Source organism: Anomaloglossus baeobatrachus, chromosome 6 (assembly GCF_048569485.1).
Source record: "Anomaloglossus baeobatrachus isolate aAnoBae1 chromosome 6, aAnoBae1.hap1, whole genome shotgun sequence".
Classification (NCBI taxonomy): domain Eukaryota; kingdom Metazoa; phylum Chordata; class Amphibia; order Anura; family Aromobatidae; genus Anomaloglossus; species Anomaloglossus baeobatrachus.
This window is the reverse complement of record NC_134358.1, coordinates 422903706-422917439: the sequence shown is the minus strand read 5'-3', so window position 1 is coordinate 422917439 and position 13734 is coordinate 422903706. Positions and strand designations below refer to the sequence as shown.

At 47.0% G+C, this 13734-nt stretch overlaps 1 protein-coding gene across 1 annotated transcript in view; it reads left to right on the top strand.

Moving 5' to 3' along the window:
* The window catches only part of KIF15 (kinesin family member 15), a 263264-nt gene that overhangs the window by 131771 nt on the left and 117759 nt on the right, over window positions 1-13734 (top strand). Inside the window, exons 13-15 of the mRNA XM_075315169.1 lie at window positions 683-892; window positions 8686-8863; window positions 10347-10485. Coding sequence (XP_075171284.1) covers window positions 683-892; window positions 8686-8863; window positions 10347-10485 — 527 coding nt within the window. The remainder of the gene's footprint in view (window positions 1-682; window positions 893-8685; window positions 8864-10346; window positions 10486-13734) is intronic.

Sequence of the window (13734 nt, the reverse complement as noted above, 5' to 3'; positions counted from 1 at the left end):
AACTTCCGATTTTTTTTTTAACCCCTTATGTAAAAGTAAACCTATACATGTTTAGTGTCTACGTACTCGCACTGACCTGAGGCATCACACCCACACATCAGTTTTACCATATAGTGAACACCGTGAATAAAATATCTCAAAAACCATAGGGCTATCGCACTTTTTTTGCAATTTTTCTGCATTTGGAATTTTTTTGCCGTTTTCCAGTACACTATATGGTAAAACTGATTGTTTCATTTAAAAGTACAGCTCGTTCCGCAAAACATGAGCCCTCACATGACCATATTGACTGAAAAATAAAAAAAATACGTCTCTCAAAAAAAGAATGGCGGAAAAAAAAACCGGATAGCGAAAAATCGGCCGGTCGTGAAGGGGTTAAACCAGTGTAAGGTTCATCTGAATGAGGCGTCCACTTTTCTTTATTTTGTGCTAAGAACAATAGAAATATGATGACTGCTAGTGTTCTTAGTGCAGTTACTTGTAGTTATGACTGTCCCTCTAGGAAAATTGCTTAATAAAAGATTTTACACAAATATAATTTAAATAACTTTCCTGGATCATATTCGCTTTCTCTACTTTTTTCCCAGCTAGATAAATCTATCTTTCTAAGGAAGGTTAGGAATTTTTCATAGTAATGAAATGTCGTCTGTTTCACATTGTCGTTTTAATAAATGTTTCACAGGCGCTGTTACAGAAAGTGGCTCAGCTTGAAGATCTCTGTAACAAAAAAGAGAAGTTCATCCAATCCAACAAAATGATTGTAAAATTCAGAGAAGATCACATCTCCCGACTTGAAAGAACCCAAAAAGAGGGCCGAAATTCATTTTCAAACCATGAACAAGAGGATCTGCTAGTGGAAATGAAGGAGGAGCTGCGCATCTTAAAGGAGCAGGTACAAGTTGTTCACTTTTTCCTCCACTATTGCATGACCACCTCCTTCTTCTTTTTTTTTTTTTTTTTTTTTTTTTTTTTTTTTTTTAAGGGCTTTTTTACACTTTGCATTCTTGCAGCTGAAAACGCAGCACTTTACAGTAACTGCAAAAAAAAAAAAACAAATACATTTTAAAAATCTCAGACATATGCTGCTGCTTTTTTTTTTTTGCAGATTTGAACTTTTAACCCCTTTTATGACTACGCCGATTTCTGTCTCTGCGTTTGTTTTTTTTTCTTCTCCCATTCTTCCCAGACAAAAAAAGACAGTTGCACTCTGTAGTGCTAAAATATATGTAACGATTAATATGGGAATACAGATAATACTGCTAAGGAAAACATGTAAAAAACGAGATACTTAGTACATAAAAATGACTAGTTTTATGTGAGCCCAACAGCCAGCGGCAAGGCGACCTCTTTTTGTTCTGTCGCTATCAAACTAATGCCCCTCTTTGGGTTAAAAACCCCTCCAATTTATGGGCAGACAGGAACCTGCAAATGGAGAAGTAAAATCGCCTGAGGCAAAACCCTGTAATCTAAGAAAAAGACTTATGGCACACCCTACCTTTCTGTGAACAGGTGCAAACTGAGCATGAAATATAGTAACAAAAAGGAGACAGTTTCTCACTGTAGTGCTAAGATATGTAGAACAATGAATATGGGAATATAGACATGCATTATCGCTATGGAAAACGTAAAAAAACCCCGAGATACTTGGCACACAAAAATGACCATTTTTGTGTGAGCCCAACAGCCAACTCCAAGGCGACTTTTTTTTTTTTCTTTTCCTGTCCACATAAGCATGTGAGATTGTATGTTTTGCAGGACAAGTTGTACTTTTGAATGTCACCGTTCGTTTTCGCACGTACTGTACTGGAAAACCGGGAAAAAATTCCAAATGTGCACAAATTGTGACAAAAAACAGAGTTCTGCCATGTTTTTTTGTGAATTGTTTTTGCAGTGTACATTTTGTGGTAAAAATGACCCCGCAATATGATTCTAATCAGTACGATTACGGTGATACCAAACATATTCATTTTTTCTTTATCGTTCCTTTGGGAGACCCAGACCATGGGTGTTTGGCTTCTGCCTCCGGAGGACACACAAAATACTACACTTAAAAGTGTAGCTCCTCCCTCTGAGCTTATACACCCCCTGGTAGCCAGTCCTAGCCAGTTTATTGCTTTGTGTCAGGAGGCATGCATCCACACATGCATTCTCATCTGATTTGTTTGACTGTTGGAAAGAGTTTGAAGAAAAGCGGGTCCATGTCTGGACTCCCGGCATGTCCCTTCTCACCCCACTGTGTCGGCGGTGTTGTTAAGGTTGATTTACAAGGCTGCAGCCTTACATGCCGCGCTCCTTCACCATCCCTTCTGGGCTCTGGCTTGAAGTGGGAGCCAGCACGGTCTCCATGCCTGGCAGGAGTCCAGTCTCCATCCACAGCCCCTTGAGGATTCTGCTGGACCGGAGCACTCATCCCCAGGGACATGGCCCTGCGTCTCAGCAGCTAAGTACCTGAGACGTTTATGTTGGGGGTCCCGGTTCTTTATTGTAAGGGGAGAGTATGCTGTATGTGATTGTTTTAACTTTTCCGGCGGGTTCTCTAGCTTTTGCCTGAGAACCGCGCCGATGGTGCCTGCTTGTCGGCCTCGCCGCTTAAATTTAGGCCCTGGCTTCGCCGGAGGCCTAGTTTCATTTTCCTGCCCTCGCATGTCACTCATGCAGAGGGACAGGTTCGGCTCCTCCCGGCGGCCGTTCTACACAGGGGAGGGACACTCCCCACTGCTGGGGCGTCCCTCCTTCCCTGCAAGTCTCTATAGCCCTCCAGTTCCCGCTCTTTTATAGGAACGCCCCCTAGTTTCTCAGGCAGAGTTCACTCTGCTCTGGGACATCCTGCATTCTGCATCTCTGCTGAGGTGCTGCGACTGGGGGACCGGGCTTCGGGATCTGGAGGGTACACAACACCGCGCTTTGGTAAGCCACAGCCGGTCTCCGGTTGTGGACCTCTGTATATTCTCCCTGGGGTTCATTCTCTGCAAAGCCCCCACTCCAGCAGCATGTCTCACACAAGGAGCAAGGCTCCAAAGCTTTATTCTGCATGCACTGCATGTAAGCTCCTGCTGCCTGAGCCGAGCACCTATCCACATTGTGATGTCTGCTCTAACTTGGCGGTGCCACAGCCTGGAGTCTCACCCCCAGTGGTCTCTCAGGCTGCTGCTGCACCTGTGATTGAACCCCCGGCCTGGGTAGAGTCCTTTTCTAGGTCCATATCCCAGTCATTTGCTGAGTCCATGGGGCTTTTGTCCAGGACTTTGATGAATATGCATCAGCCCCCCTCACAGGGTGCCTCTAATACTCTTCACAGAGGACTCCTATCCTCTGACCTCTGTCCATCGGAGCTCACGGAGGATTCATCATCTGATCCCAGACCCCGTCCTTCTAAGAGAAGGCACAGGGTTTCCTCCCCCTCCCCATCCCACGGCTCTGTCTCAAGAGCTGACTCTCAAAATGATGAGGATGCCCTCACTGGGGGCTCGGAGGCTATGTATCCCATCGATTTCTCTGAGGGTGACTCAGATCTTAGTGATTTGATTGCTTCTATTAATTCTGTGCTGGATCTCAATCTGCCAGTGTCAGAGGAGCAACTCTCTTTGGCAGAAAAACATCAGTTTACCTCGCCTAAGAGTGAAGAGTGTGTTCTTTAACCACTCCAGTTTTCAGACCGCTGTGACCAACCCCAGGGCCTGCCCTGACAAACGCTTTCCAAAGCGTGGTTCTGATGACCGGTTTCCCTTTCCACCTGAGGTGGTCAAGGAGTGGTCTCACTCCCCAAAGGTAGACCCTCCGGTGTCTAGGCTCTCAGCCCAGACCGTTGTGATGGTGGCTGACGGCACCTCACTTAAGGATTCCACTGACCGTCAGATTGACCTTCTGGCCAAATCTGTGTATGAAGCTGCGGGGGCCGCGTTTTCCCCGACTTTTGCAGCAGTGTGGGCTCTCAAAGCCATCTCTGCTTCTCTAGAGGAGATGCATTCCATCACCAAGGAATCTATGCTTGAGATGGTTACCTTAACTGCTCAGGCTTCAGCTTTTTCATCCTATGCCATGTCTGCCATGCTAGAGGCTGCTCACCGCACTGCGGTGGCTTCAGCCAATTCTCTTGTTATCCGCAGGATTTTGTGGCTTCGAGAGTGGAAGGCAGATGCTTCTTCCAAGAAGTTTCTTGCTGGGCTCCCTTTTGCTGGTTCACGGCTGTTTGGTGAACAGCTGGATGAAATCATTAAAGAAGCTACTGGCGGGAAGAGTACTTCCATGCCACAAACCAAGACCAGGAAACCCGCCCAGGGTAGGAATCAATCGAGGTTTCATTCCTTTCGTTCCTCCAACTGGTCATCCTCTAAGCCTTCCGCCTCGTCCGCTAACTCAGCCAAGGATCAGAAATCCAACTGGCTCCCAAAAGCGCGTCCGCAGAAGACCACAGGAGGTTCTGCCACTAAGGCAGCTTCCTCATGACTCTCGGCCCGCTCCAGCCACGTCCTTAGTCGGTGGCAGGCTCTCCCACTTTGGCGACGTTTGGTTAAAGCAAGTCTCCGATCAGTGGGTGAGAGACATCATATCTCACGGCTACAGGATAGAATTCTCTTCCAGCCCTCCAAACAGATTTTTTCTCTCAACTCCCCCCTGCTCCAAGGCCGCCGCCTTCTCGCAGGCCGTGGCGTCCTTGCAGGCAAACGGAGTGATTTGTCCCAGTTCCCGCTCAGGAACGGTTCAGAGGTTTTTACTCAAATCTCTTCCTAGTTCCAAAAAAGGACGGTACCTTCCGGCCCTTCCTGGATCTCAAGCTTCTCAACAAGCATGTCCGGGTGCGGCATTTTCGCATGGAGTCTCTGCGATCAGTCATTGCCTCTATGACCCAAGGGGAGTTCCTGGCGTCCATCGACATCAGAGATTCCTATCTACATGTGCCAATCGCAGTGTCACATCAGCGTTGGTTACGTTTTGCGATAGGAGAGGATCATTTCCAATTCGTGGCTCTCCCCTTCGGGTTAGCCACGGCCCCCTCGGATATTCACCAAGGTCATGGCGGCAGTGATTGCGGTCCTGCACCTCCAGGGGTTAGCAGTGCTTCCTTATCTGGACGACCTTCTGGTCAAGGGTACATCCAGCGCAGACTGTCAGCGGAGTGTTTCGCTCACTCTCGCCACCCTAGCCCAATTCGGGTGGATTGTCAATCTTCCCAAATCCACTCTGACTCCGACCCAGAGTCTCACGTACCTAGGGATGCAGTTCGAGACTTTGCCGGAACTTGTGAAGTTGCCCTTAGACAAACAGCTGTCACTCCGGTTGGCGGTGCACTCTCTCTTGAGGCCCCGCCGTTATACCCTCAGGCGTCTGATGCAGGTGCTGGGTCAAATGGTGGCCTCCATGGAGGCGGTTCCCTTTGCCCAGTTCCATCTGCGTCCTCTGCAGCTGGACATTGTCCGCTGTTGGGACAAGCGGCCTTCCTCCTTACAGAGGTTAGTGGCTCTGTCGCCACGGACCAGGAGCTCTCTTCAGTGGTGGCTTCGACCCCTCTCCCTGTCCCAAGGGCGCTCCTTCCTGACTCCGTCCTGGGTGATTCTCACCACGGATGCCAGCCTATCCGGCTGGGGAGCGGTACATCTCCACCACAGAGCACAGGGCACTTGGACTCCGTCCGAGTCAGCCCTTTCAATCAATGTGCTGGAAACCAGAGCTGTGCTTCTAGCTCTCCTAGCCTTTCACCACCTGTTGGTGGGCAGGCACATTCGAGTCCAGTCAGACAACGCGACAGCGGTTGCCTACATCAATCACCAAGGCGGGACACGCAGCCGCCTGGCAATGTTGGAGGTCCAACGCATTCTTCAATGGACGGAGGACTCCAAGTCCACCATATCCGCAGTCCACATCCCTGGCGTAGAAAACTGGGAGGCAGATTATCTCAGCCGTCAATCCGTGGACGGTGGCGAGTGGTCCCTGCACCTGGCAGTGTTGCGGCAGATTGACTGAAAGTGGGGCACTCCGGATGTGGACCTAATGGCATCCCGTCACAACAACAAGGTTCCGGTTTACGTGGCTCGCTCCCACGATCCTCAGGCCTTCGCCGCGGACGCTCTGGTTCAAGACTGGTCCCAGTTTCGTCTGTCCTACGTGTTTCCCCCTCTAGCTCTCTTGCCCAGAGTCCTGCGCAAGATCAGAATGGAGGGCCGTCGAGTCATCCTCATTGCACCGGACTGGCCCAGGCGAGCTTGGTATCCGGACCTGCTTCAACTGTCCGTGGAGATGCCGTGGCATCTTCCGGACCGTCCAGACCTGCTTTCGCAAGGTCCGTTTTTCCGTCCAAATTCTGCGGCACTCAAATTGACGGCGTGGCTCTTGAGTCTTGGGTTTTGACGGCTTCTGGTATTCCTCCTGAAGTCATCTCCACTATGACTCGGGCCCGTAAGTCTTCCTCCGTCAAGATCTATCACAGGACTTGGAGAATGTTCCTGTCCTGGTGTCGCTCTTCCGGCCATTCTCCTTGGCCATTCTCCTTGCCGACCCTTATGTCTTGGTCCTCACGGTATTGCAGAAACTCACTTTCGAGCCCCTTAGGGAGGTTTCTTTGTATCGTCTTTCTCAAAAGGTGGCCTTTCTAGTTGCCATAACTTCTCTCAGGAGAGTCTCTGATTTGGCTGCGCTCTCCTCGGAGTCACCTTTTTTGGTTTTTCACCAAGACAAGGTAGTTCTCCGTCCGACCCCGGACTTTCTTCCTAAGGTGGTCTCTCCCTTCCAACTTAACCAGGATATTTCCTTGCCTTCCTTCTGTCCGGCCCCTGTTCATCGCTTTGAGAAAGCGCTGCATACTCTAGATCTGGTGCGTGCTCTCCGGATCTATGTGTCTCACACCGCTGCGCTCAGGCGGTGCACCTCTCTTTTTGTGCTGACCACAGGACGGCGCAAGGGTCTCTCTGCTTCTAAGCCGACCTTGGCCCGTTGGATTAGATCGACTATTTCGGACGCCTACCAGAGTACTCAGGTGCCTCCCCCGCCGGGGATCAAAGCACACTCGACCAGAGCTGTCGGTGCCTCTTGGGCTTTTAGGCACCAGGCTACGGCTCAACAAGTCTGTCAGGCTGCCACTTGGACTAGCCTGCATACCTTTTCGAAGCACTACCAAGTGCATGCTCATGCTTCGGCAGATGCGAGCTTGGGCAGACGCATCCTTCAGGCGGCTGTCACCCACTTGTGAAGTTAGGCTCCGCCTACTTCTAAGTTTTTTCTGTTTATTCCCACCCAGGGACAGCTTTTGAACGTCCCATGGTCTGGGTCTCCCAAAGGAACGAAAAAACGAAGAGAATTTTGTTACTTACCGTAAATTCTTTTTCTTATAGTTCCGTATTGGGAGACCCAGCTCCCTCCCTGTTGCCTGTTGGCAATTTTCCTGTTCCGTGTATTATCACCGGCTTTTGTCGTGGACAGAGTCTCCGGTTGTTCCGGTTCTTACTCGGTTCTACTTGTGGGTGGCTATTCTCTTCAGCTTTTGTACTAAACTGGCTAGGACTGGCTACCAGGGGGTGTATAAGCTCAGAGGGAGGAGCTACACTTTTAAGTGTAGTACTTTGTGTCTCCTCCGGAGGCAGAAGCTAAACACCCATGGTCTGGGTCTCCCAATACGGAACTATAAGAAAAAGAATTTACGGTAAGTAACAAAATTCTCCTTTTTTTTTTATTATTATTATTTTAGTAGTAAAAAAATCAGAAGTTTAGAAAAAAACGTGGGAGGTTGTGTCACCATTTTCCAAGAACAAAATCAGTTTTATTTTTAGGTCGATGGAGCCATGTAATGTGTTTATTGATGCCTTTTTGGGATATATATGTTTTGATCGCTTGTTACAGAATTTTGTTGTGGTATTGCAGTTTCCTTTGAAACCCGGCCACAGGCAGGATTTCATGGGAGCACTGTAGTGACAAGCACAGAGGGCTTAAGCAGACCCCCTGCTTTCATAGCAACCCATCAGCGACCCGTGATCACGTCACAGGCACGCTTATGGGAGTTTATAATCGCGTGCCCTATACCGACGCGTGTTAAATCCCACTGTCAATCGGCTCCACCTGCGATTGTTAGCAGCACGTCCTGGCTGTAACATAATCAATCACCTGCAGACTATAGGACTGGATCAATACGTGAGCCCGCTACATACACCCGCATCTGACTTGCGCTGTAAATGTACGGTGGATGTCATAAAGGGGTTAAAGCGTTTTTTTTCTGTTTATTTTTTTTTCTTTAAAATCTACAGCATGTCAATTCTTTTGGAGCTTTTGCAGTGTTTCACTCATTCAAATGAATGGGTTAAAAATGGAAACAAAAACTGTTTGAAAGCAGAAAAGTCCTACTGCAAATACTCCACATGTGCACATAGCCTTATTATGTCACAGTGATATAGTATGGAAGCGGGAAAGTATTCACATATGCAGTGTTAGTCATTTAGTAAGTAACCAGACAATATCTGGCAATGTTCAGCCTCATTATCATATAACAACTGTAGTGTACTTGTAAATCTATTCAGTTTTCCTGTAGGTTTTGTAGTGCAATTTTTCCATCGATATAAATTATAGGTATCTGTGGTTTTTCTTTCAATAAGAGCATCTATTTTGTGTGTGAGGTTGTTTTTGTTTTGTTTTATTATTTTTTTTTTGTTCTTTTTAAATTTTATATTGTACTTTTTTTTTTTTTTTTGTACCAATCACCAGATTGAGCACCACCCACGGGTAGCAAAGTATGCACTTGAGAACCATAGTCTTAGAGAAGAGAATAAAAGCCTTCGCTCTCTTCAGTCTGTAAAACGGGCTCAAGAAATTCACAATCAGATGATTGCAGATCTTGAGAGCGCTTTCCTGGAGGCATCTTCAGCAATTAAGAACAATGGAGGTAAGAAAAAAAAAACTATTGGCGTTGCAGAATTTATTACATGTATAGTATGTTTGCTGGGTTTTTTATACATGTTCATCTTCATCACTCAAGTGTAGTTTCAATAAAAAAATAAAAACTATAATATGTATATACAGTATATATACACAGTATATGCATGCATGTGACTTTCAACTAGAGAGTGAGAAAATCCAACACATTTAGAAGCCTGTTCGACTGTTGCAGGAAGTCACGACAGCATAGAGAATCATTGGATGTGATGTCGCAATGCTACATACCACCTTGTAGCTGTACCCTGAAATGACACCTAGGATTTCATTAGTAGCTTTAGGCACCTACGGTCTGTCTTCTTCTTTTTTTTTTTTTTTTTTTTTTTTTTTTTACATTTTTGCTCTTTGATTGTAACAAATCCTAGTTCTGTAGTTTTACTGGACCACTTTTCCCAGAATGCCGTGCACTTCCCAATGGGAAGTAGTTAGACAGTGATTGTGACGCGCCCACAGGGTCGGAGGTTACTCCTCGCCGGGCCGTGGTGCTTCTGGGACACAGCGGTGGCCTCGCCCGGTTCCGTGACCTCGGGTGTCATGGCTGGGGTTGGGGACGATAGGGGTAGTTGTTCGTGACGTCACCTGTGGTGTGCGGCCAATTATAAGTCGCCGCTGCAGGACTTCTCTGCTGGGGCGGATGACAACGCAGCTCATATGGTTCAACTTTCCACAGGCAGAGCTGTGGCCCCAGGGAGGATGGTGGTGGTGGTGGTAGTCTCTCAGACGCTGATAGCGCTGGGGTCGCGATGGCATGGACGCCGGCAATAGCGGGTCGACACAAGCGGTGCAGTTCAAGGTGTCTTCGGAGGTCTTCACCAGCAGTCCCTTCTGTTAGTCTCCTTTCAATGGTCTCCCTCCACCCCAGCTCCTGGGCCGTGGAACGGGTCATGGGTGCCTTCTGCACTCCCCGCGAACCCTGGAATTCCCCTTCTTTTCCTAAGGACGCGGGTCGAGACTGCAGCTCCAGACCACGGACCCCAACTGCTTGTTGTCTCCTGCTTTTCCCAAGTGCGACCTCACTGCCTATTGTGTGTTGGATGGCTCCTAACTTCCCCTCGTGGAAGCCCCGCCTCCCGGGTTCCTGACTAGTGGGCATGAGGTCCCATACCTCGTGATGGCTACCCCATCTCCTACCCTAGCCCAGTTTCAGTGACAGAACCCCAGTGTTATATGTTGGTTGTGGTTGTTATCGGGGATGACCTTCGCATCCGAGATGAATACTGCACCTTAAGTGAGGTGCAGTACCATGTTTCGCCTGAAGCCGCATGGGCGCCACAATTGCCCTCCAGCAAACGCTTATGTCAGATGTTTTAGTATTTTTCTGGATGCCCAGTAAAATATTTCCCCAAGGACATGAGTTATATGATGCTATTCTATCCATGATGAGAGATACCAAACATGGAAATTTTTTGTGCCTATCTTCTTTTCCTTCCCAGATCGACCCCTGCACTCGGCACCAATAGCCGCAGATAATAATTTGGCTTCTACTGAAAAGTTAAAGGAGAAACTATTGCAACTTCAGAGTGAGCTGGCCACCGCAAAACAAGAATATGAAGAATTCAAAGAACTGACCAAGTTAGTTAATTGTTTAAAGGGAATCTGTCAGCAGGTTTTTGCTACCTCATCTGAGAGTAGCATAATGTGTGTAGGCAATGAGGCCCTGAGGTCAACGATGTATCACTTATATTTCTGTGTGCAGCCATTCTGACAGTGAAAGATTTTTGGTTTTGTATGTAGTAGAGTTGGGAGAGCTACCCCCACCCACAACAGGCTTTCAGTGTACTTTTCCATAGAAAGAAGCTGCTAATCACAGAAGGGGTGGAGTCGGACTGCCACTCACAAGCGGCTCAGACCCACTAATGATAAAGATAACAGGCTTAAAGGGAACCTATCATCAGATTTGGCGACTATAAGCTGCGACCACCACCAGTGAGCTCTGCATTCTCTGAAGCCACCACCACTGGGCACAGCACTCCAGAATACTATATATGAGCCCAACATACAAAAAAATATTTCTATAATACTCACCTAGGAGACTGTCCGGTCCGATGGTTGTCGCTGCTCTCCGCTGCGGCGCCTCCTCTCTTGTCCGGCACCTCCTCTGCTATGATCTCAGTCCTCCTTCTAGCCAGCCCAGTGTGGATGACGCATCTACGTAATCCACAAAGGCCGACATTGCGGTTCCTGCACAGGCGTACTTTGATCTGGCCTACTCAGGGCAAATCAAAGTACGGTAATGCGCAGGCGAAAGGAAATGTTAAAGACCCAGGAAAAGGAAAACAGTCCGGCACTAAGATCCACAATCACTACTCCATGTCCATTTTAAATCATGCAGTACAACACACCGGTGATTAGGGAGACTGAACGAAGCAACAGTGGTGCAACACCCTCCATAAGCAAACATATAATAACTCCGGAGTAGAAGAAGAAAGGAGATGGCACTCCCCATATAGAAATCTTCATTTATTGTGTAAAAGGAGACAAAAAAGCAGGGAGGGATGCGGGGGGGGGAGGCGTCAGACGACTGCGGCCGTTTCACGCTCACGGGCGCTTCACTGAAGTCTGGACCCATGAAGTGCCCATGAGCGTGAAGCAGCCGCCGTAGTCTGACGCTCCCCGCTTTTATATGTCTACTTTTACACAATAAATGAAGATTTCTATATAGTCAGTGCCACCTTCCTTTCTTTTTCTACTCCGGAATGTTAAAGACTGCCTGCACATACGCACTATAATTTTTTGATCTGCCCTGAGCACGGCAGATCAAAGTGCGCTTGTGCAAGACCTCAATGACACCTAATGTGCATGACGTAGGACACGTCATGCACACGGGCCACAGAGAGGAGGCGCCAGACCAGAAAGAGGAGGCTCTGGAGAGCTACGTCCATTAGACTGGACAGCCCCTTAGGTGAGTTTTATAAAGGTGTTTTTTACATTCTACAGCACGGCTCTTAAATACAGTATTCTGGAATACTCTACATAAGAGCTCAGTGGTGGTGGCCGCAGCTTATAGTAGTAGCCAAATCTGGCGACAGTTTCCCTTTAAGCTAACATTACAGGTAAACAAAAAAAGACACTGAGATAACAGACGCAGGGCTGAAGTCTGTTTTAACTATTGCAGCATGCTGTCTTCAGGTTACAATGCGGAAACCTGCTGACAGTCCCAGTCCCTTTTTAAAGGACAAGTCAACGCGTGTTTTATTTGACAAGGTTTTATGCATTGATGTAAAAAAAAAAAAAAAAAAAACATTCCTTATGGAGCACTGTTATTTCAGAAGAGGATAATATCTCCTTCTTACACCTCTCTATGCATAGGTCTTCCCTGCACAGACATGCAGGAAAGTTCCTATCCAGAATATGTGCTTTAAGACTGACGGCTTGCACTCCAGTCTTGAATAGTGTGGTGGATTAGGATGCACCAATTTTATTAACAGGCATGCTCCTCTTAATGAATTTTACGCATGTTTTATCTATCATGAGCCACCAAAAGGAATTTGCTCCACCCACGGATTGAAATATATGTCTGTCACGATTTATGCCACCTTTGTGGTGTTACACCAATTAATACCAATAGGAGCACAATGGTGTGTACACAGAACTATCACCAATGAATAAATGCATAAACTCCACAATATAAATAGAAAGGCTATTATATTTATATAGCAGCCGATTCAAAGAAATAGCCAACAACCACAAATAATAAAATTAATATCTCTTTATTGACAAAATTACATAAAACATTTGAAAAGGTTTAAAATGATGATATGAAGAGGAGGCTGACACACAGTACTAAGCATCAATGGTATATTGTAAATTCAATATAAGTGCAAAGGTGCAATTTATATAAACGGCCACTAGATGGCAAGATAGAGAAAGATATGGGTTGATGCAATCCGAGGACAGATCACCATGAACAATATACTATGTAAGGCACATACAATGGACCAAGATTATATAAGGCACAATATTGCTATCAAAAGGTCTATATTAAAGTGCATATATATGAAGATCATGGTGATTAGTGTCAGTAAACATCTACCCACATAAATCACCTAATAAGTCTCTACGGTAAACTCCATTATTGCAATCATGCCACAATCAAAAATTGAGTATTGAGAACCAGATAAATTAATTGGATATACCTGTGGCCATCAGCAAGATGGTGTGTGGAAGCCAACCGACCCAACACGTGTTTCGGAAGTACCTTCGTCAGGGGGCGTGTCAACATATATACAATAGTATATATACAATATTACAATAGTACATAGTATATTGTTCATGGTGATCTGTCCTCGGTTTGCATCAACCCATATCTTTATCATTCCTTTGGGAGACCCAGACCATGGGTGTTTAGCTTCTGCCTCCGGAGGACACACAAAGTACTACACTTAAAAGTGTAGCTCCTCCCTCTGAGCTTATACACCCCCTGGTAGCCAGCCCTAGCCAGTTTATCGCTTTGTGTCAGGAGGCATACATCCACACATGCATTCTCATCTGATTTGTTTGACTTTTGGAAAGAGTTTGAAGAAAAGCGGGTCCATGTCTGGACTCCCGGCATGTCCCTTCTCACCCCACTGTGTCGGCGGTGTTGTTAAGGTTGATTTACAAGGCTGCAGCCTTACATACCGCGCTCCTTCACCATCCCTTCTGGGCTCTGGCTTGAAGTGGGAGCCAGCACGGTCTCCATGCCTGGCAGGAGTCCGGTCTCCATCCACAGCCCCTTGAGGATTCTGTTGGACCGGAGCACTCATCCCCAGGGACATGGCCCTGCGTCTCAGCAGCTAAGTACCTGAGACGTTTGTGTTGGGGGTCCCGTTTCTTTATTGT